This window comes from Papio anubis, chromosome 3, assembly GCF_008728515.1.
Source record: "Papio anubis isolate 15944 chromosome 3, Panubis1.0, whole genome shotgun sequence".
In the NCBI taxonomy this organism is placed as follows: Eukaryota; Metazoa; Chordata; class Mammalia; order Primates; family Cercopithecidae; genus Papio; species Papio anubis.
In genome coordinates, this window is record NC_044978.1 from 79,243,105 (window position 1) to 79,267,590 (window position 24,486).

A 24,486-nucleotide genomic window follows, 5' to 3' on the forward strand; every position below is an offset into this window, starting at 1 on the left:
CAAGTAGGCCTTTAACTTGCTACATTCCCTTCATCGTCTTTAACCACCTGGTGAATATGTCAAAAAATACCAAGAATTGCTTAAAGTTTATACAATAACAAGATAAGCTTTTCACAAATATGTCTTAGTTATTATTATTTATTTGTTTAAAGTTATAAGACATAAATTGGGCAACTCTTTTAACAAATTATTTTGTCTGAGACACTGTTTACTTCAACCAAGTCACGAATAATCTGATTTTATTATTAAATACCCTCTCAAAAAAAAAAAAATTCAAGTTCTAGGCCAGGCGCGGTGACTCATGCCTGTAATCCCAACACTTTGGGAGGCTGAGGCAGGCGAATTACCTGAGGTCAGGAGTTCGAGAGCAGCCTGGCCAACATGGTGAAACTCCGTCTCTACTAAAAATACAAAAAAAATTGCAGGGCGTGGTGTCAGACGCCTGTTATCCCAGCTAATCGGGAGGGTGAGGCAGGAGAATCACTTGAACCAGGGAGGTGGAGGTTGCAGTGAGCCGAGATCACACCACTGCACTCCAGCCCAGGCGATGGTGTGAGACTCTGTCTTGAAAAAATAAAAAGAAATTCAAGTTATACTGTGTTTAGCTAGCAAGAGTTCTGTTTTCCATTTAACATATCTAAAAGGCCTCATGCACATTATAAGCAAATAAGTATTCTCGCTACACAGGTAGATGCTAAAGCAACCTAGAGATTGAATAACTTCTGTGAGATCCTACAGTGTCTGCAACAGACAGTATCTTTTTCAATCTTCCTTATTTTGTAAATTCCATCAGCTTAAAATGGAAAAATTCTAACTATCAACCTCTCTAACTTCACTCTTGAGATCTTTCTTTCTGCCACTCAACTGACATGAATAATCCTCAAAGGAAGTAGAGAGTCACGAAAGCAAAGGATCTGAGCATGTCCCGCAGCTCCTGTTCAGCCTGCCCTCAGCCTTTCTATAATCAAGGGCTGAGCTGGCCACGCACCTTTAAATGGTTTGATCTCAAGCAACATTTTGCAAACATAAGCATGATAAAAATTTTGGAACACAGAATGTGTTTAGAAATTTCCGGTAACTTGAGAGACCTTTAAGAGTTAAACTGCTCGAAATGAAAACAGTGAAGGAGTAGGTGACCAGTATTAACACAATTACGTTAGAGCTTACGGACACTAAACATTCTCTTCTGCGATTTCTGATCCTCAAACATTTGCTTTCAAAAGTAGGCTTTCTTGTTTGGGTCCTTTTTGTCAAAATAATGAGAACATTTAGTAGCAAGCAGGGGAGCATACCTTGATCCTGAGCCGTCATTTCTGCCGTGATAATCACAGTTGCACTGTGAAGGACATGAACAGCCCACTCCTTCCAAAACGTTAAGGACAATGCACAGACATGCAAAGAGATGCATTGCTCCTTTTAGAGGTTATTTAAACAAAAGGTAAAAACCCAATCCTAAGCATTCAGAAACTGGTGTGCCTGGAATACAAACAGCCATTTAGTAACAGCAGATTACACGGGATTAGCTGAGATCTGTAGTTACTTAACCTTCAAGTGTATCTTGCAGGAGATCAATTGACCCAGCCTTTGAATACGGTTTCAGCACAGTAACACATTCTAAGGAAAATGAAAATCAAACACATGACAAGCAATTTCAATAGTTACCCATATCTAGATTTGCAAGGAAATGCCTATTAAATCCCTTTCCTCTGGATGTACTTGCCACTACACCTTAAAAACACACTTAATGTTAAAAATAATTCAGTCTTGGCAGATGCAAGAAAATTCTGTAGATTATTTACATGTTATAACATTATAAAATGCTTTACTTTTGGTGTTTGCCAGCATGCATAACTAATTCAGTTTTACAAAATTTAGTTTTAAAAATAGAAGCACATGACATAAAAATGATTTAGAAAAGAATTATCGATGTTGCCACATACTGGCTATCCCTAAAAGTAAAGTAAAACAAGTCTGTTACATAGATTTTATAGGGAAAATGCTTCAACCCACTACTGATGTGGCAGGACTAAGTTCTCCAATGAGAACGTGTTCTGAGACTCTTCCAGGTCATCTCAGTGTGTGGAAGGTTTATCCCAGCCGTTTATTTTTAATGCAGGCAGCTATCTGTGTTCAATAGTTTCCCAGGTTATCGGCATCAAAGCCATATTTGAAGATCAACTCTAATTCTTTCAGCTATACTAGGCTCTATCAGAAAATAAAAATTAAACGTAATTAAATTTAAAACTATCTCCACACCCATAAAGTGGAGAATCCACAGGGACAATCAAGGATGTAAGTAATAAATATATGTCATTTAACCTTCTTAGTGGCTGCTTCTAACCATCCTCTTTAACTAAAAACTTTTTTAAAAGAAAATTAATTCTATAAAAATAAGCATATTACGGAAAATGTTATTTAAAACTAATATAATTTATATAAAAACTACAGAGTCTGAAAAACTGTGCTCAATTAAAATAAAATACTGCAGGTTTTCAGATTCGGCACAACTCGTTTGTTCACCAAATATTTACTGAGTACTTATTCTCTGCTGAGCACTGAGGGGTACAAAGAGGAATAAAACAGTTGTTACACATAAGGAACTCACACGATAAAGGGAGGAACAGACTACTAAAGAAGCACCAGAAAAGAGCATCAAACCCAGCCAGTGTTAGTCAAGCAAGACTTTCTAGGGTGGGTGGTGCCTGGCTGCCTTTTACAGGGTGCATGAGGATGTATTATGGGAAAATCCAGAAAGTTGCATTGCAAGCAAAGGGAATAGTGGGAACAAAGGGAGGGAAGTGAGAAACAGTGTATTGTCCTCAGAAAATTTCAAGCACTTCTTGTTGCTCAGGCATAAGATTTTGAGGCGGGAAGTTAAAGAAGATAAAGCTGGAGAGGTAAGTGGGGATGAAGTTATCAAGGAAACCCTTAGATTCCCTATGGAGAGCTTACTCTCAGCCTATAGGCAATGAGAGCAATAAAAGTTAGGCTTGGGAGTGACATATCAGCTTATCCTTTTAGGAAGAATTCTCTGGCGGCTGTGGTGAGAAAAGGTTTAGATAGCGCAAGCAAGAAGAAAGGAGGAGGCTTCTGGTGGATGTCTGTGGTTATAGTCCAGGTGAGCAGCCATCACGCTACAGCCTTGACTGCTGTGCTGGTAATAGTTAGGATAATGCAGCTTCAGGAAACATCCAGGAGAGAGAAATGATTGATTAGATGTAGGGATGAAGAAGGGATTTAAAAACAACCCTAAGGTTTCCCAGTGCTGGAGATGCAGTGAGAGGTGGTGGCCCTGAGTTTTTAAGCACAAGAGGGAGAAGAAATAGGATGGGTAAATCTCAGATCACCAAACAACCAAGGGTTTTTGAATTATTCATTCCGTGGATGACATGACTTACATGGAAGCAAGAAATGCCAAATTGAGTACAGAAACGCTGTTTAAAGATAAAAACATCAGAAAGTAGAAAACTAAGAGGTCAGAGGGAATTGTGTAACCAAAGCCCAGTCTTCCTAGTTTTATCATATAAGCAAATTAGACAATAAAAAATATAGCACTGAAATATAATGACTCTATACTGTTGAAGTCCTTTATGTTTGAGGCAAAGTTGCTTCTTGCTTATCGCTGGAAATGAGTTCACGGCCTTGCAAATTGGAACTCTGAGTCCATTTTTCTAGATATTATTACAGAAATTGTCCTGACCTTTTAATGGCTCTGGGACTTTGGGCGCAGATGTCATTATGTTTTCCCTGTAAAAAGTCTCAGCTATGGTAGACAGGATGAGCAAAGAGCTAGTGACACAAAGCATTCAGAACTCTCTGGGAACACTAGACATTTTAATTTGGCCATGAAGAAAGACAAAAAGCTGAAAAGTCCCTTTCGGAGTACGTTAAAGAGGGCCTTGAAAATCCAGCTGAGGGGTTTATACTTACTTGGTGGGCGAGTGAAGGTTTTTAGCTAAAGAATTTGGGCATTGGAACTTTATTTTTAAAAGATTAGCTACGAGGTTGTATTGATTGCGGTTGTATTGTATTAATTGATTGCAGTGAGAAAGTCAGAGAGTGAGGAGATAACGTAGAAGATTACTATAACAGTTTACCTTTCCATATACATAGAGGACTGTACACATAAAACTAATACCTAGATTTTACTTAATATGCAGCCAAAGGTGCTAAAGAGACAATTTATAGGTAGAAAAAATAGAGATTAAAAAATACAATATGCAAAGATACACAGCCTCACTAGCAGTTAAAGAAATGTGAAATAAAATGAATTTAAGTTAGAGTATACAACTCATAATTTAAATATATACAGCACTATTAGCAGGAATATGAAAAGCCCACTTAGACACTGCCAGTATCAGTGTAAACTAATTCAATCTTTCCAGAAAGCAAGTTAGCAACAATAATAGTGTTTTTGTATTTGTATCCAGTATTTCTATTCTGAAAAGAAACACTCAAATAGAATAACTTCTCCCAAAGAAAAAATGTATTTGCACTGAAATATTTTCAGTGGTACATCCATGAAACTAAAAATTGAAAAGCAATTTAAATGTCTACTATTTAAACAATGGTATATTGTACTATGCTTTTTTTTTTTTTCTTTTTTTTTTTTGAGACGGAGTCTCGCTCTGTCTCCCAGGCTGGAGTGCAGTGGCCGGATAGCTCACTGCAAGCTCCGCCTCCCGGGTTCACACCATTCTCCTGCCTCAGCCTCCCCAGTAGCTGGGACTACAGGCGCCCGCCACCTCGCCCGGCTAGTTTTTTGTATTTATTAGTAGAGAGGGGGTTTCACCGTGTTAGCCAGGATGGTCTCGATCTCCTGACCTCGTGATCCGCCCGCCTCTATGCTTAACAGTCATTTAGAATGACAAATATGTGAGTCTACAAACTCATTTGACATTGAAAAATCATTTATTGAGTGCCTACTACATGCCAGACAGAATTAGGTATATGTGCTAAGGATACATTAAAGAACAAACATATAAAAATCTCCACTCTGATTGAAGTTAACTCTGGTGGCAAATATATGGAATATATATGCAGAAAAATGGTAATCAAAATTGCAGAAAACATCAAAATATGCACAGGGGTTATAATGCTATATAATATATATGCATCGACTTAACATTTTATTTAGAAACAATTGTGTTTAATGTTCATTTGATTATTTTTGTTTAATAACATAAGTTAATTGATTTAAATGTTAAAATGTTGAAATGCCAAAAATGCTTTCTATTCTAACTGGGAACATCCAACAACTCATTTCAGTAATTATCTAGAATTATTCATTATTGTTGTTTTTACTCATTTATTCTAACATTAAATTAGTGACTGCTTCTATTTTAATGGAGGAGCCAGGCAAGTTAAAGGTCATCAGTACAGTGTAATGCATGCCATAATAGGGAAAAAGAAAGGGGACGTTAACCTCAGATGCCTAATTCATCAAGGGAGATGAGCAATAAGTTGACATATCAGGACACAGAGAAGCATGCACTGCAGCAGCCAGTGCACAAAGAGAAGAAGCATGAGCTGCGCTTGAGGAGCTTACAGTCTCATAGGACAATGATCCATGTCTACACTTGATCTAAATGGGCTCATATTTAAAATAAAAGCATTGTCAAAAAACTAAAGTGTTTTGACAGTGTGTCCTTTTCTCTTATTTCAGATTCTTCCTGAAGCCAGTGGGTTTTGAGATACATCCATCGGTAAAATACTTGTCACAGGCATTGTTTGGTGAGTCTGACATTTGAACATGGCAAGCATCGCCCTCCGAAACCTACAATAAAAAAAGGAAAATTTGGCATTAACTCATAATGATTTGTAACTTCTAAAGCATTTTCAAGTATGGCTAAGATGCCACTACTGCCAATTTACATCTCTGGATAAATTTCTGCCTCCAACTTAACATCTCCTGTTGAGAACCTTTATAAATATATAAAGTATATGGTAGAGTTAAAACCCATTTTGCACTATTGATTCTATAGATTTCCTGTTGAGAAACTTTATAAATATATAAGGTATATGGTACAGTTAAAGGCCAATTTTGCATCATTGATTCTATAGATTGAAGACGTCTAATAAAAGTAAATAATTGTATGTATTTAAAAGGATGCTACCAATGTCAAGTGCCATGAGTTGTTTATTTGAACTAACAATGTGTGTTTCTTCCATCTGTTCTTCCCAGCAAGAATTTTCCAAAAGAACTACCAGCAGATTCTGAATTTAAAATGTGTTCATCATTCTTCTTATGTGGTCTGTTTGGGCTGTAAAATTTTATGTTTCTTCATATACCTGTAACTAAAGCTGCTTTTCCAAACATTGTCATTCCAGGATAAAATTACCTGACCTCAGCTGGGTGTGGTGGCGCACGCCTGTAATCCCAGCACTTTGGGAGGCTGAGACGGGTGGATCACAAGGTCAGGAGTTCAAGATGAGTCTGGCCAAGATGGTGAAACCCCATCTCTACTAAAACTACAAAAATTATCCAGGCATGGTGGTGGGCAACTGTAATCCCAGCTACTCTGGAGGCTGAGGCAGGGAATTGCTTGAACCCATAGGCGGAGGTTGCAGTGAGCTGAGATCGCGCCACTGCACTCCAGCCTGGATAGAGACTCCGCCTAAACTTCATTGAGGAGGCAGGAAGGGAACATTTTGCTGAGAAACCCAAAAAAGAGAGGAGGTAAGAATTCTCTAGTATCCAGATACCTTTTATGTTGGGACTAAACTTTTCCCTTGCATTTGAATGATATGTCTTATTTCTTGTAAGTATACATCTATGCTACCCACCAAGTGAGCCCAACGTTGCCCTGTCCATTTACCAGTAATAAAATCACTCTTTTCTTTGGAAACCACTATTCCATGTATTTGGGATGGGAGTAACCATTTGAACTAAGCTGACCACTGACATCCCAGGGGCTTTTCTGCCAGAGAGCCATGTGAGATGCAGTTGGTATTTGGGGATGCTTAGCTGGTAGAACTTGGGTCTTGGGTTACCCACAGTCATCTCTGCCACTGTGTGGGAAGAGTCTGTCACAAATCTGGAGCTCTGGGCATTTAAGGGTCTAGATGCTGCTCCAGTCACATGAGGCAAATGACCTTTATGCTAGATTGAAGTGGGTTTCTGTCACTTCTCTCCCAAGAAATCTTAACATTCTTTTTATATCAGTTTTATTTTGTATTGCAAGCATTTTAGACATTACTTACTTTTTATTAGCAACCACGTAAATGCAGGGGTTATAGAATGTAGAAGATTTTGCAAACAGTGGAGCTATGATGGCCATGGGGGGAGGAATCTTCTTTGGGTCACCAAAAGAAGCCCATAAGCACACGATGGAATAAGGGGACCATGCCACCAGAAACATGCAGATCATGATCACAGACATCTGAAAAGAAATAGATATTCACCAAGCCCAATATCTAAAATATTTAAATATTAATATATCTAAAGTAGGGTAAAAAGCTATCTAGGTTGGAATTTGAATATGTTTATGTTGTTGATGATATAAAGGAAATAGCTGAGTTTTTTTTGCCTTTGATGTTGTTTGTTCAAGTGCCTGAAGTCGACTATGATAATAAGACCTTGTGAAATGGGTATATCAAGAATATATAACATTGCTTTTAAGAATGGTACACACACATAAAAGAATGCCCTCTTTCTTTCTGTATGCTAGGGGAGAGTACAAAAGCTGACTTTGATGAAAGACAGATAAAAACCCACCCCACCCCACTTCACATCATTATGCTATGAACTGCTGGCATGGCTATTATTATTATTATTACCATCATTATTATTTGTTCTTACTGGGATTATCTGCTAAACTAAAAAAAGTAACTTTCCAACTTTCTAAATTCAATTTGGAAACAAATACAATCCTATCTTGAGCTCAGTGAATTCTAACACAGGCCATTTCAACTGGATATATATTATACACAATGCAGATAATTTTGTAAAGGAGGTCTCTTGCATCTTGTTTAAATGAAAAAATTATATTTTTATCTTTCTTCCCTAGGTTTTCTGCTAAAATTATGGAACAGAGGTTAAAGAAGACAAAAAACCCTTAAGGACAGAGAATCAGAGATTAGACAATACATATTTTTTAATGGAAACAATGACCATTGGACAAGATGCAAATTATGTAAGGAACATGAGAATAATTTTATAAATAAGTAAATGAATAAACGCTAAAAAGAGCCAAATATGAGGGAAAACCAGATACAGACCACAATGCTACAGAGCAACGGATATTCTAGTAACAAAGGATACCAGAAAACTCTGGATGTGGGGGTGCACATGGAGCTCAAAATAGAACTGGTTGAAATCTACAAAGTCGCCGGGCGCAGTGGCTCAGGCCTGTAATCCCAGCACTTTGGGAGGCCGAGGCGGGTGGATCACGAGGTCAGGAAATCGAGACCATCCTGGCTAACACAGTGAAACCCCATCTCTACTTTAAAAAAAAATACAAAAAATTAGCCAGGCTTGGTGGCAGGTGCCTGTAGTCCCAGCTACTCAGGAGGCTGAGGCAGGAGAATGGCATGAACCCGGGAGGCGGAGCTTGCAGTGAGCGGAGATTGCATTACTGCATTCCAGGCTGGGCCATAGAGCGAGACTCCGTCTCAAAAAAAAAAAAAAAGAAATAAAGTAGTTAGACGTCCAAATCTTTCTGCCTGTCTACTCAGTCTACCCAGTAACTTCCCCTTCCTCTCCCTGGAAGACTTCCAGAGCTCAGTATTTAAAAAAAGAAGAAGAAGAAGAAGAAGGCTAATTTGGGAAACTCAGGACACAGGGACACCAGGTTCAGCTAAGCACTTCAGTACTGTGTTAAAAAGAGGTATATGTGTGCTGCCCCCTCCTTGTGAAGAAACTTGGAGATAGACTTGTACCTCCCACCTAGGAACATGAAAGGAATTCTGCCCAGAATAAAATACCTAGAGATACAGTTACCTGGACAGTTAGAAATTCCCCCCAAATCTCCATTCCATCATTTTAACAGGCTATCAGGAGGGAGCAACATGAAAAAGACAATTTTTCCTTTTAAACAAGATACAAAAGAGCTCCTTTACAAAATTATCTGCATCATGTATAATACACATCCAGCAGAAATTGCCTGTGCTAGAATTCAGTGAGCTCAAGATAGGATTGTATTTGTTTCCAGGTTGAGTTTGGAAGTTAGAAGAAAATATTTTTTTTGACTAACAGATAATCACAGTGAGAGAATAATAATAATGATGACGATGGTCATAATAATAACTACAGAGACAATTAGAAATTCCCCCAAAAGAAACATCTCACTAATAAGCATATCCATGCTTACAATGAACATTTTTAATGCATCACTCTTAAGTATGAAGGAACAATCATTGACCACCAGACCTTAAGAAAACTTTTACATTGACAGGCAAAGAAAAAAAAAAAAACAGTGCAAGAACTCAGGGGAAACAAAAATATGTGGTAAACAGAAGGAAATATAAATATATACATAATGTCACAGAAATAACAGAAGATATACATCCATAAAACAAGGAGAGAATAGAGTATAAAATAGCTGTTTTATCAACAAAAATGGTTTTTAACTCTAGAAGAGAACCCAGGCAATACCATTCAGGACATAGGCACAGGCAAAGATTTCATGATGAAGATGCCAAAAGCAATTGCAACAGAAGCAAAAATTGACAAATAGGATCTAATTAAACTAAAGAGCTTCTGCACAGCAAAAGAAACTATAAACAGAGTAAACAGACAGCCTACAGAATGGGAGAAAATTTTTGCAATCTGGGCATCTGACAAAGGTCTAATATCCAGCATCTACAAGGAACTTAAGCAAATTTATAAGAAAAAAACAAGCAACCCCATTACAAAGTGGGCAAGGGACATGAACAGGTATTTCTTAACAGAAGACATACATGCAGCCAACAAACATGAAAAAAAAAAAAAGCTTATCACTGATCATTAGAGAAATGCAAATCAAAACCACAATGAGATACCATCTCATACCAGTCAGAATGACTATTAATAAAAAGTCAAAAAATAACAGATGCTGGTGAGATTGTGACAAAAAACACTTTTACACTCTTGGTGGGAGTATAACTTAGTTCAATCATTGTGGAAGATTGTGTGTGGCAATTCCTCAAAGACCTGGAGACAGAAATACCATTTGTCCCAGCAATTCTCTTACTGAGTATATACCCAAAGGAATATAAATCATTCTATTATAAAGACACATGCAGATGTATGTTTATTGCAGCACTATTCAAAATAGCAATCATGGACATGACATGAAATTAACCTAAATTCTCATCAATGGTAGACTGGATAAAGAAAATGTGGTACAATGCAGCCATAAAAAGGAATGAGATCATGTCCTTTGCAGGGACATCAATGGAGCTGGAGGCCATTATCAAACTAATGCAGGAACAGAAAACCAAATACCATATATTGTCCTTATAAGTGGGAGCTAAATGATGAGAACACATGGACACACGGCGGAAGCAACGCACACTGGGGCCTGTCAGAGGGTAGAGGGAGGAAGGAGGGAGAGGATCAGGAAGAACAGCTAATGGATGGATGGGCTTAATACCTGGATGATCTGGGCAGCAAACCACCATGGCACACATTTACCTATGTAACAAACCTACACATCCTGCACATATACCCCTGAACTTAAAATAAAAGTTGGAATTATTTTTAATGGTTTTTACCCTATCTGTAAAAGTGAGAGTAGAATGTTAAAAATGTAATAGAAAAGTTGTATGATATTATCAGGTTAGGATCAAGGGGAGGTGAATCAGGTGAATTATATAGGTGCAGGGTCAGATCCTGTTTTTATTTAAAATTTCTATTTTGTTCAACATAATTTTTACGTTAACTTTTTAAAGTACTAGATTAAGCCACTTTTTTTTATTAATGAGTTTTCTGGGGCTTGCTTGCATTTTGCACCCAAGGGTTGACCTTCACTATCCTCACCCTTATCCTAGACCTAGATATGATTGAGCAAATCTCCCAGAAAGTAGAAACAAAAAGAAACAAACAACCACCACAAAAGAGACAAACAAAAATAGACAATATAGGAGAGAAAATTTAAGAACATTAGAAGATAAATCTAGCAAATTAAATATCTAAATAAAAGGAATTCCAGGGAAAGAGAAGAGAAAAAACCAGAGGGACTGGAATCATCAGAGAAATCATGAGAGAAATCTCCTAGAAGAGCAAGATGGGAGTCTCCACACTGAAAGAACTCACCAAGTACCCAGTGCTGGATAAATACTCATACCAAGGTGCATCAGTATACATTTTCAGAGAACTAGAGACATAGAGAAGATCCTATAAGCTTCCAGAGAAAACCCACAGATCACCACAGAGCATCAACCACCAGAATGCCATCAGCCTTTGTAGCAGCAATACTGGAAGCTAGGAGACACAGAGTGATACCTTCAAAACTCTTTGAATATTACTTTTGCACCTAGAATTCTAGACCAGGCAAACAGTCAGTCAATATGATACTAAAATTAAGACAATTTCAGTCATGCAAAGTCTTAAAAATATTACCTCTCCCATAACTTCAGGAATTAATTGAAGAATGTGCTCCACCAAATCAGAGGAAATAAACTAAGAACAAGAAGGGAAAAAAAAGGAAGACAAGCATTCCAGAAAACAGGGGATTTGACCCTGGAAGGAGGTGAAAGCATCCTGAGCTGATGATGAAGGGAGACCTGAAGATGTTGGCTTTCTGAGCAGCGGTCCTCAGGAGCAATCAGTTCAAAACAGAGCAGGAGGCCCCAGGGAACCAGGAGAATGGCTCCAAGAAGAGGATAAGGTTCATCACATCTGTGGTGTGTTTAAACATACTGACAGCAGAGAAAAAGCCTCTTTATCTAACCAAATATTGTTAACATTATACTGACAGATAAGGAGGGAGAAAGGTATGGAGGAGGAGTTGGGCAGGTGGGTGGTGTAAGAGAATAAATCCTCATCACCCACAGTAGGAAATCAAGAGATGATGGCCAAAAATATATCCAAAAGAGCAAACAGCACATGATTCAGAAATAAGAAGGCAAGTGGCCAGGCGCAGTGGCTCACCCCTGTAATCCCAGCACTTTGCAAGGCCAAGGTGGGCGGATCACCTGAGGTCAGGAGTTCAAGACCAGCCTGGCCAACATGGTAAAACACCATCTCTACTAAAAATACAAAAAATTTAGCTGGGCATGGCGGTGGGCGTCTCTAATCCCAGCTACTTGGGAGGCTGAGGCGGGAGAATCACTCGAACCAGGGAGGCGGAGGTTGCAGTGAGTTGAGATCGTGCCATTGAACTCTAGCCTAGACAATAAGAATGAAACTCCATTTCAAAAAAATAAAAAATAAGGAGGCAAACACAGAAGAAAGATCTGGGAAGTGAGAGATGGAGATGAGGGAGAGAAGACTGCGGTGGTCCCAGGGACTCTTTCAACTATGAGTGGGTAAAAGCTCCATGACAACAATTTTTCAAGGATTTTGGCCTCTTACCTTTGTTACATCTATCTGATCTGACCATTCTCTGTTGAGGGACTCAGTGCAGTCACTGGTAGCGTGATGTTTAATGGATAGTGTGACATGGTAATAGCAGTAAAACATCACTGTCAAGGGCACAATAAAATTTATCGCAATAACCGTCATGGTGTAAGACACAAAAGATCTGAAAATAAGAAAAGGCAATCATGATTGCTCATTTAATGTCCTAAGCGGGGAAAGGGGAAAGAGGAGATAATTATTAAAAATAATATTGGTAGTCACTGTATTATTAAATAGTTTAAGAAGTGTATTTGACTTTTAGTTCATTTAGGCCAGAAATTGGCAAACTATGGACTGTAGGCCTATTCCAGCCTATTACTCATCTTTGTAAATAAAGTTTTATTGGAACACAGCCATGTGCCCTCATTTACATGCTGGCTATGGCTGCTTTTACAGGATGATGACAGAGTTGAAGAGCTGTAATAGAGACATCTGGCCTATAAAGTCTAAAGTATTTACTTTTAATTGCTTTCAAGACAGAATCTTGCTCGGTCACCCAGGCTGGAGTGCAGTGGTGCAATCATGTCTCACTGTAGCCTTGAACTCCCCAGCTCAAGCCAATCTCCATTTTAGCCTACCAAGTACCTGAGACCACAGGCATGTACCACCACAGCCAGCTAAATTTCCGCCCCCAACTTTTTTTTTTTTTTTTTTGTAGAGACAGAGTCTCAATATGTTGCCCAGTCTGGACTCAAACTCCTGGGCAGAAGTGATCTTCCTGCCCCAACCTCACAAAGTGCTGGGATTACAGGCATGAACCACTGTGCCCAGCCTTTACGTTTTGAATCTGCAGAAAAAATTTTAGATTTAGATCTGGTTTGAGATTTAGAAATTTTCTGTTCATTTTTAAGTCATCTTTATTTCCTTTAATGAACTAAAATATCCTCTTGTTCCTGGAAAATATATAGAAGCCTCACTAACTAGCAGGTAAATCTTTGCAGTGACTGTACTTTTGATATGCAGTTCTCAGAATGTGCTTGGACACCAGACCATCTTGAAAAGACAGCAGGGAGGCAGCTTGTGCTTTTGCCAGAGCCGCACACTCTATCTAGCTTCACTAACCCTTTTCCTGCTCATGATCCTACCTTTGAGATGTGCAAATATTGGAAGGGTGATTGGTACCCTGCGTTGCTGCTTTAAGAGAGAACACAGGGGAGGGAGGAAGGAATGGGGTAAAGGAGACACAGTGAGATGGATGACCTTTACTTGCAAACAAGCATAAGTCACTTTTCTCAATTCCGACTTTTGCTAGAATCACATTATCACTACCGAGGAAGCACTTTGCCACCTTCTATATGAGGAACACATGATGTGAGCTTAAATTTGAAGGGGTGAGAAAATGTCTACACTAGAAGCATTTGATTATAAAGTGTAAACTTCTCCCTTACCTATCATTTTTCCTCCAGTTTATGGTACAAGTAGCACCAGTAGGATCTGGGGCATAACTAGCCCACCCTATGATAGGCATCAAAGCCCAAAACAGGCCATTGATCCAGGCTCCCAGAATCATGCCAATGTATGTGTTGGTGGTCATTCTTCTCCCTATTATCAAGCATAGGAAATATTAGCAGCATTTGCCATTAATAGGACTCACTTTTTTAAACTTGCTTGATTCATAAGTGTTATCAAGTAGATTCTTTACAGAGCACTTTGGTGGGCCTCAGGAGCCAAAACATGCATGTAACGCCAAATAAAAGTAACAAATATGTTCTCCCTTTTTACCAAGCCTATCTACATAAGTTCACATTCTGGAAAAAAATGACATTTAAGCTAAAACCTAAATGAGAAAAGAATCAGTCAGAGGATAAGCAGGAAGAGTAGCTTTCCAGACCTAGCAAAACAGTGGATATGAAGACCTCACTTTGGGCTTGGTCCATACCTCAAAGTGTGAATGACCTTATGAAATTTGGATTTTATTCTAAGTACAATAGGAAGCTATTGAAACATTTGAACAATTTTTGCCAGAGAAATAAAACTGACCCTAACTACAAACCATTAGGTTTATATTTTAGCGTATATATTGAGTGGCCATTAGTCAAGAAATGGATTCATTAAGAAAGCTGAGAAAAGTGTTGTACCTATGTCAGGAAGGCAGATGGTCAGGTATCGGTCCACGGCCACGACAGTGAGTAATCCAATGCTTGCCATTCCAAAAAAAATATTCAATCCAGCATAAACCTGAAAACCAAAATTGAAAATACTCTACCATTCTAAACACCCTCCCAAGAAACATTTAGATTTTTGTACCATTGTTAGAATATATCTCAAATATACTAAATGTTTTTTACTACTTTAAAAGACATCTTCATTGTCAAATTATAACTAGTTTAATAAAAATTTATGGAAAGTATTTTGTAATTTCATTAACTAAAATGAACTTTTTTCAAAATTTTAAGACTTACAGTGAAATTTCGTTACAACACTCTATGAACAGAGTGCAGAACAACCACAAACCAGCAAAAGACTAGTATTCAGAAGATGGGCAATTCAACAGGAGAAAAAGACAAACTCAATAGAAAAATGGCCAGAATGAATGGGGTATGCACAAAAGCCCACTGGCATTTGAATGTTTATAACATAAGACATGCAACCACAATAAATATTCAAAGAAATGCTGATTATAAGATGGCATTTTACACTCTTGAAAATGAAAATTTAAAAGTCTGACAATCCCAAGTATTAAAGAGAATGTGGAGTAATAGATGTTCTCATAATTTGAATAACTATTTTGGACAGCAATTTGGCTACTTCTGATAAAGTTGAAGATGAACATTCTCTACAACTTAAACCATTCCACTCCTAGGTAATGTGTCTAAAGAAACTCACATATTGCAGAAGGAGACGTATATAAGAACATTTATTGAAGCCTTCTCTGTGATAGAAAAAAAAATGGGAACAAGTGTCCAATAAGAGTAAAATGAAAAAGTACATTGGGCTATCTATGTTCATAAAATGGAATATTGTATAGCAGTCAAAATGAATGACTTACAGCCATATCCATCAACATGGATAAACCTCAAAAACATAATATAGAACAATGAAAGGAAATCACATAATGCAAACAATGTTATATCATTTACACAAAACCTAAAGTATTCAGACAGTATCTGGTTTATGTGCAAATATATAAGATAGGAAAACATTCATGAGAGGAATAAGATTGAGGATGGTATGCCATGGCCTTCATCACTATCTGTATAGTTTTATGTCTTTAAAAAGGAAAACAATCTGAAGCACAGATTGAGGAACAGTAAGACTTAACAAAACTGGTTGGTACTTACGTGGATATTCAGTATTCACTACTACTTTCATTTAATTCTCTATAGTTTTTAGCTTATAATAGTAAACCGCTAAAAGAATTAGGCCAAAAGTAATATTTGCCTACTATATTAAAGCAAATTAATATTAACTCGTTTCCTTTTTAGTAAAAAATAACAAATACATTTAGTAACAATTCTCATGGAGGACTTTCTATAGGAAAAAAATTCAACAACATGGTGACTTAACTGTCTTCCATAATATGATTAAATCACTAAATATTGTTTCAGATGAAAGCAGGGTATTTCTTTTTCAATTTGCAATATGCACATTTTCATTTAAATATGCAAATCAGCACTCTTCTTTAGTTGAATGCTAGTTGTTTTGTTTGTTTCTTCCTTTGGGTTGGGAGAATTTTGAAAATATAACAATGGTTGGTGGTTTTATTTCTCTTATTAAACAATATACTGCTAGTCACTTCTGAAGTTCTTTTCTGTAAAAGTGCTGTGTCTACTATCCTACAATATCTTTTTCGATTTAAACTCTTGGGATTCTTTTTAGACATTTAAATTTACATTTCTTTGATCTATTTGTTTTGCTTTCATTCCAATGATCTCCAATACCTGACAGCCTGCATATCCAAATTTCCAACTTCCATACAGATCTGAGGCAGCAGACATGGGATAGCCAATGCTACTGACCCCTATATCAGTAACAGCCAGGTTAATAATAATTGCATTTGTGGGTGTCCGAAGTTCCTTGTACTTAATGAAGATGCCCAGAACTATTATGTTGCTGAGAATACTTATCATACCTGAGAACACACACAAAAATATGATGCATTTTGTTTAATTTGAATGTTTCAAAGTAGACTCAAAATTAAATATTTAAGCCCCTTTAAAAACATAACAGATCGTTTATTTGAAGAGCTCCTGCTGTTCTTAAAACTGTAACATCTTCACATCCCTTCTGTGAAATAGAAATGAGAAAATTAAAACACAAAGAATCTGCCAATTGCACAAGGCAGCACTGAAGGCTGGTTTTAATGTCATCGCTACTGAGTGAACTGTCCTTGAAACTCCTTCACTGGCTTTCATACCATTCCTGCTGATTTTTGGGACAAATATATGATGGACCATACCCTCTTTTTGGCAGCTTAACTTCCTCCTCTTCCTTCCTGGGGCCTGGGACTCTTCTTTTTCCATAGTTGCCTTTCTCAAGCTTCAATTATCATTCTATCCTCACAGCACTTTTGTCACTATTTTCAGCCATGACACAAGCTCCAGTTCCATATTATTTTTCATTCAACTCATTGTCATTTACTAAGCATCTACCATATGTAAGATTATATGACTATTCCAGTATTTCTTGAAACTCAACATATCCAAATTCTTCATTCCAACACACACACAGAGACACACACACACACACAAGCACACCCCTACCCCAATAGAAGAATGCATACTACAAGACTTGTCTATCCAGAGAGGAAGTTGAGCCAGATTTTTGGTCCATAGAGAAGCCTCACAGCTGATACCACCTTAATTAAGTTTCTGACTCTTTGCTTGCAGGTCCAGAACCTCAGTGTTGTCAGTGCCCCAGACTGGTTGCATTGAGGTAGACGGATAACTAAACTTATTAACCAGAATGCCACTGTATTATTTTACACTGAGAAATACTGTTGAGTGTACTGGATGTGCATGTTTAACATCCCCTACATGCTGTAAAGGGCATAAGCCAGATATGGGCTGTACTAGATCCTAAAGGGGTGTGAGGGGGTGGGGTGTGAGTAGATTTCAGTCAAGAAGCTAGAATCATTACTGGATTGTTAGAGACTAAAGGAGGGTTGTGCAACAAGCAGGAATAGAGTTGAGTTCCCCATCGAGAAAAGAATTACTTGATGATCGATCCCCAATTATTGTCAGAGAGGGACAGTTTCCAAGCACCAACATACAACAATATCAGCTCAGTAAAAACTTTTATCATATATTGGCACTTCAGTCAGAACTTCTGCCTTAGCCTGTTACACTAACCTTCCAGATTCCTGTTCTTTTCCCCTTCTTGCTTCTGGCAGAATCAGCTTGCTATAACATAGACTTAACCATGGTTCTTCTCCTCCCCAAAACTTGTAATATTCCCCACTGGCTGTGGGATAAAAATCCAAATGTCTCAACCTGATATTCCAGGCTCTTTGCCTCAATCTGTTGTCACTCTCCAGAAGCACATTTCTACACTTGTCAAGCGAACTCTCCATTCCAGTTTTTCCCCAGATACACCATGCTTGACTCATATTTCTCCCACTTGGAGCACCCTGCTCCTTCCCTCTGCCTATCCAAATGCCATCCATCCTTCAAACCAGTTCAAGCCCCTAAGCCTTCTCTTACCCACACTATCCTCTCTTCCCTCAATTTCCAAACTACTTGCTTATGATTAACTTAGTCTTATGTAACGCTATATAATTTAACTGTTACTTTTCCTAGTCTTTTCGTGTAGATTTCAGGCTCCTCATGATTTCTGTGGTTTTTGAATATGTGACATACACTTTATTTATTTAATAAGTGGGCTACAACTAAAACCCATATTGCTTAATTTCTATCATTCCTTCAAGATAATTAGAACACAATGACAGAAAATTTGATGAATCTTCGGCCCTATTTTTAGCATCTAGGATTGTAGCATGTATACAAGATATACTCCAAAGAATTTAATGAAATGAAGACTTTGTGGGCTAGCTACAAATTCAATGATTTGTTTTTAAAGTTAGATAAAAACAGTGCAGTAAATTGATGCCTACCAAGTACGCAACCAGAACAAAGGAACTATAATTCTGGGAGTCTTACAAATAATGGGGGGTATGAAGTAAGCAGTTTAGCCCATTCTCTCTGCAGCTGTGCCAAGCACGCTGCCTTGTTTCCACAGCTGTAGGTCTTCTAATGGGTATATAATAGATCACCTAGTCGTTAGATTTTAGTTAAGTCCCATCTCACAGTCAGTCTAAATGCTAAGTAGCACTTGATGTTGACTTCTCCTTCACTCTTGAAACATTTTCCCTCTTGTCTTCTGTGACTTCTATCCAATCTCTTCAACAGACTCTTCTTGATCTACTTCCTGGCCTTTGTTTCTCCATCTGTGTCTTATTAAATATGTGCATTGTCCAACCTTCTGTCCTAGACCCCTTTCTTTTCACATTTAACACATACTGTGAGTGATTTTTTCATACCCAAGGCTATACCCTGATACTTTTCAGCCTCCGGACACTCAAACCCATATGTCCAGCTTTTTATTGAACACCTCTCAAATTGAACTGAGAGATTTTTTCTCCTGTCTCAAACCTATTCTTCCCCAAGTGTGTTCCTATCTTGATGAAGAGCATCACCATCAATTCAGTAGCTCAAAAAAGAAACCTAGGCGTCATCTTCGATACTTCTCTCCTTTTCCCACAATCCCATCATCCATTCATCAATTCTACCTTCTAGCTCTTGAATGTATCTACTTCCTTCTGTCCTCACTGCCATTACTCCCTCCTCAGAATCACTGCAATGGCCTCCTATGTGGTCTCTTAGCTACCACTATAGCACATTTCTAAAATGCAAATCAGATCATGTCACTCTCGTTTCAAACGCTTCAGTGACTCCCTGTCACCTTTAATACTTACATGGCTTGTCACTGTCTGGTACTCAGCCATCTTTTTCAATCTATCTCTTACCCTTCATTTTACAGTTCATCCATAATGATTTATTTCAGATCCTCAAATTCACTATGTGCTCTTACCTCCCAGCCTTAATTGGGGAAAGGGAGAGTGTTCAATGACACAATAAATTAACAAAACGTCTGTTGCACTGGAAGTTGTAACAGTTTATAGGAGCCAAAATCTAAATGAAATATCAAATTAACCATTAAATAAAAAACAAAAAAATCTAAATAGGCTCTTGGTAAAAGTAACAAATGAAATAAATGCTTTCACTACACCCTTTCCTCATAGTTTTGGTTTTGATTTGCGAGTTTACGTGAGTTTTGTTAAAGGAGGAAAGTTAGGGGATTTAAAGAAAAATAGATGCTTGATGCAGGGGCAGAACAAAAGCATAAAGAGGTCAGATATGCTTTCTTCAGTGGATCCACCAGAAACACAAGCAAATAACACACACTCATTGTATATACCTTGATAAAGCTGACTCGGATTTATATGTGAGGGCTGTAGAACCAAAATGCCTGGGTTCAAATCCTGCTGTAGCTACTTAGTAGATGTGTGTGTTGGACAAGTTTCTTAAGCTCTTCATCTATATAAACTAGAGAAATAAAACTGAAGAGTAACTTACTGAATTAGTGTAAGGATGAATTATTCTGTATGTGTAAGGTTTTACAACAGTGCTTGGTATATAGCAAGTATTCAAATAACTTAGTAGCAGTAGTAAGATTACTATTATTACTACTGTTACGGAGATAAGAACTAAGTAGAATATTTTCTGCATGCTAATTTTGTAACCAGGTCAAAAAAGGATAGTTTGAGTTGGTTTTTTTTTTTTTTTTTTTTTTTTTTTTGCTCATCTACAAATAACTAAACCAAATACTTGTATACAAGGTATTTCCATGTAATTGTTATGAGATTTTCTCAGTCTTTTTTGCAATTACAAAAAAATTAGAACTTGTCTAGTACTTATCATACAGAGGTATTCAAATGAACAAGATAACACGTCACTAAAATCACAAAACTTAACTGAGGAGCTCAATTTCTAGCACTAGAAGTAATACGCTGAATTATAAGGAAGAAACTAAACAATTATAAACTGGGTATAGGATGATGTGTTATACTTTTCACTCTACTTTTGAATATGTTTGAAAATTTTTATAAAAGTCAATGCAAAAAATAATGAACTCAATATAACACAGTTAATTCTAAAACTCATTAAAGTTGAAAATTAAGTGATTACTCAATACAAAAGTTACACAATTCAATGACACATTAAAAGATAAAAAGTTTCTACTGTCATTCCCCCATCCCTTTTTTTCTGCAAACAATCCTTTACATCAGTGAATATGTGAGGAGGAAAGGGAAAAAGAAACAAATATTTGTCCAACACCTACTATATGGCATTTATGTGTCACTTAATTTTACTCCTTATAACAATCATGACAGGTAACTGATTCTTATGCTTGTTTTACAGATGAGAAAATGGAAGAACAAAAAGGAGAAGAAACTTGCTCACAGTTGCAAATATACTAAAAGATGAAATCCAAAACTCAAGAGTTTTCCAATAAGCATTCTGGAACAAGCTGAATTTTCAGACTCTGTCCTCAATGACAATATACTCTGCTCTGTCTTCTTAGGACTTTTTCTTTCCAGAACCTTTAAGTCCTTAGCTAAATTCTACCACCAATAACAAAAATATGAGGGTTATATATAAGAATAGTAAATGATGCTAAAAATACATTTTTGCCATGGTGCATACTCTTCTCCAATAAAAACTTTGACAATGCAGTAACCAAATACATAGGTTTTTATAAAAGAACTATTTATTACATAGAAAACTTTTCTCAGCCCCACTTCACTGCTCTTATGTTATTTATCAAAATTCAAAATAACCTGTGACAATAGCCATCACTAACAATGTTTTCACTTATTCTTTCACCCACATTCTCTTATTTGATCTTTACAGCCCAGAAATAGAATATCGTCATCCTCATTTACCAACGAGCAAGCCAAGTCAGGATAAATGACTTGTCGAGGTTGGCCAATAATATGGAACCTGAAACAATGCATGCCTTATGCTGAAAACTTCTGCCTTTCTTCGCCTATTCTAAAGAAAGATAACTGTTAATTAAACATCCATACCTGCCATAATCAAGTAAGTTGCAACAATATTGTGTTCAGTCTGTGAAAAGACCGAGCCATCTTCATTTTTAGAGTCTGAACTGTTGCCTAAATTATTTCTTAGCATTTTGGAGGGAAGATACCGAGACACACTTCATAATAAGCCTTCGATAATTATGAACAGTTTTACGAGCTACTGAGGAAAGATTTTTCAGGACCAATCATTTCCACTTAGAGATCTCAAAGAAGGGCCTTTTCATAGAGGCCCTCCCTTAACAGATTTAATTGGACTAAAGAGGAAGGGATTTTAATTCCCAGAATAAGGGAAAAGCTTATTAGCAAAACAAAAAGAAATACCAAGCACCACACATTTTAACCTATTTGGGCATCAGTCTTCTTTCTAAGGAGATTATCAAGCACACACATCCCATTTAAACAATAAACAAACTCAGGAAATCAGTATAGGATCAGACTTAACTGATTTCTGCTGGAAATTAAGAGCCAGCCTTAGTCCTCTAAAACTATTCGGATTAAGGTCCCTGTTTTCTGTTGACCCTTCCAGTTTTTCCATTTCGGCTCCTTTTGTTTTTTTTTTTTCTCTTAACAATTTAAATATTAGTAATAAAGTAGTCTCCTTCCAACTTCCAAATCTCACTCTCCTAAAGGTTACCAGTATTGTTTGGTGTATATCCTTTCTTACGTTTTTCTCTGCTTATACATATATTCATACAAGTGTTTGAGGTTTCCTCCACTTGTGTGAATAAAATGAGGGGAAAAAAATAAGTATATATGTGTATACGTATAATGCAACTTGTTTTCCCCTAAGGCTGTATTATAAATTCCAAGTCAATAAACTCAGAATCTAATAGTCTAATTTATTAGTAGCTATTTCATAGCATGGATATAATATGATCAACTCCACCATCCACCTGTTAATTTCCCCTATAGTTTGATATGCACATGAGTAATTAATATTATCTGATAGTAATCATTGTATACTTTGCCAAAGCATCTGAATTCAATCACTGATATTGTAAAGTACAGAATAAAAATATTCTGGATTATTGCATTAGAACCTGAAAACTAACCTGAACATATTTTGTTAGAATGATAAGGTATCCCTATTACCTTTTCCCCATATTCTTTATGTTATTAACATTATTAAAATCTGATTCTCCTCAGTTTCTTAAAATCAGTAAACATTAGAGAAATGCTTAGATGCACCAAAGTTAATAGTGTAAGCATAAAACAGAACCACTAGAGGGCTATATTTACCCACTTACTTTAATTTCATAAATCCTAGAATGGCACAGGAGAAGCCTAAGACAATCCTTTTGCCTCAGTTATCTTGCATGTGTATAAACTCAAGATGAACAGGTTGATTTATCTGTCCCAAATCTTATAGCTACCAGTACTCACATTTTTATAAATGTAATGTTGTTATACTTATACTAGAAAAGCGAATCTCATCAGCATCGTGTCTTCAAATGACCCTAGAGCAATAAACATAATACCCAAGAGGAAATCACTCCCTTTAAAAAATCTGTCTTTTCTTTCATTCGGTATGCAAAATAAAACTCAGAATTTCTGAATTTGCTTTGGGTCATACTACCTTCCTTTTCTATAATAAGGTATACCTAGTTGTAGCATCCATGACAACGTTTCCAGAAATAATTATTCTAAAAACTGAGAAATATGTAATTTCAGATAGTCACCTTTCTGCTGCAGATGAAAATTTTGATATGAGGTATGTGCATTCGAAGTTCTTTTTTATGCTTCCTTCATGGGTGATACAGAAAAGCTATATTGGGATAAGGCTTAGAAATACATGTGTATTTGATTCAAAATGAATGCCTCAAAAAACCCAGAAACTAGGCCAGGTGTGGTGGCTCACACCTGTAATCCCAGCACTTTGGGAGGCCAAGGCAGGCAGATCACCTGAGGTCAGGAGTTCAAGACCAGCCTGACCAATATGGATAAACTCCGTCTCTACTAAAAATACAAAATTAGCCGGGTATGGTGGCACATGCCTGTAATCCCAGCTACTCAGGAGACTGAGGCAGGAGAATCGCTTGAACCTGGAAGGTGGAGGTCGCAGTGAGCCAAGATTGCATCATTGCACTCCAGCCTGGGAAATAAGAGCAAAACTCTATCTCAAAAAAACAGAAACTATAAGGAAAAAAAGGGAAAAGATGTGGAGATAAAAGCTTAAAGATGGCCAGTGACCAAAAGATATGCATAAGCTAAAAGGTAAAATCTCCAAGTGGTTTGTCTACTGATCTATACATTATCTCCATTATTGCCATTTTAGATTTATTTTTAATGTTAAAAAAAAACTGTAGAAATGTTGCACTATTATTATTTGTCCTTGGGACAATGCCATCACCCTTTGGTGCTCACTAACATCTTTTCCAAACCAAAAGCAAAAACCCTGGCCCTAACACTGCATGAAAATTTCATCACCACAGTTTTAAATCAAATAATCTCCTGTCCTAAACTGTAAAAGCATAACTGCCTACTACTGTAAAAACCGTAATTTTCAACACATTTGCTCCTCATATATATTAATTCATTCTGCTGCAATTCCATCAATCAAAAAAAGATAAAACCCCAAATACTGACAAAGACAACATTGTATGCTCCTGAAATGAGCATTCAAGAGCATTCCTCCATGAGCATGTTGATAATTTAACAAATGATACAGAAACATCATTCCTTCTGAGAAGTGAAAAATGAATGGCAGGGTAAATGGCTATCACATCATTCTAACTTGCTACCACAGTCATTTCTTTACATTCACTAGCAATGGTGACCAAAACTAATTTCATTTTTAACATCCTTACCCAGCAATCTGAACATGTAGTATGCAATCAAATAT

General features: G+C 37.1%; 2 protein-coding genes across 2 annotated transcripts in view; both read right to left on the reverse strand.

The window, feature by feature from the left end:
* The window catches only part of LRIT3 (leucine rich repeat, Ig-like and transmembrane domains 3), a 35,615-nt gene extending 31,047 nt beyond the window's left edge, over positions 1 to 4,568 (reverse strand). The window contains exon 1 of the mRNA XM_003899088.5: positions 1,293 to 4,568. Coding sequence (XP_003899137.2) covers positions 1,293 to 1,408 — 116 coding nt within the window. The 5' untranslated portion in view covers positions 1,409 to 4,568. The remainder of the gene's footprint in view (positions 1 to 1,292) is intronic.
* Positions 4,569 to 4,773: 205 nt separating this feature from the next.
* Positions 4,774 to 23,576, reverse strand: RRH (retinal pigment epithelium-derived rhodopsin homolog). The gene is made up of 7 exons (XM_003899089.5): positions 21,630 to 23,576; positions 16,423 to 16,613; positions 14,620 to 14,719; positions 13,930 to 14,083; positions 12,497 to 12,665; positions 7,204 to 7,382; positions 4,774 to 5,776 (listed from the first exon to the last, which is right to left on the reverse strand). The coding sequence occupies exons 1-7, from the start codon at positions 21,733 to 21,735 to the stop codon at positions 5,662 to 5,664; spliced, it is 1,014 nt and encodes a 337-aa protein (XP_003899138.1). The 5' UTR covers positions 21,736 to 23,576; the 3' UTR covers positions 4,774 to 5,661.
* Between the last annotated feature and the right edge of the window lie 910 nt (positions 23,577 to 24,486).

Coding starts and splice junctions, on each gene's coding strand:
- RRH (XM_003899089.5), bottom strand. CDS start 21,735: ATGCTAAGAAATAATTTAGGCAACAGTTCAGACTCTAAAAATGAAGAT. Junction 14,720..16,422: donor TTGGATATGCAGGCTGTCAG/GTATTGGAGATC, acceptor TTTGGTTTTCAG/GTTTATGCTGGATTGAATAT. Junction 5,777..7,203: donor TACGTGGTTGCTAATAAAAA/GTAAGTAATGTC, acceptor TTTTTATTGTAG/GTTTCGGAGGGCGATGCTTG.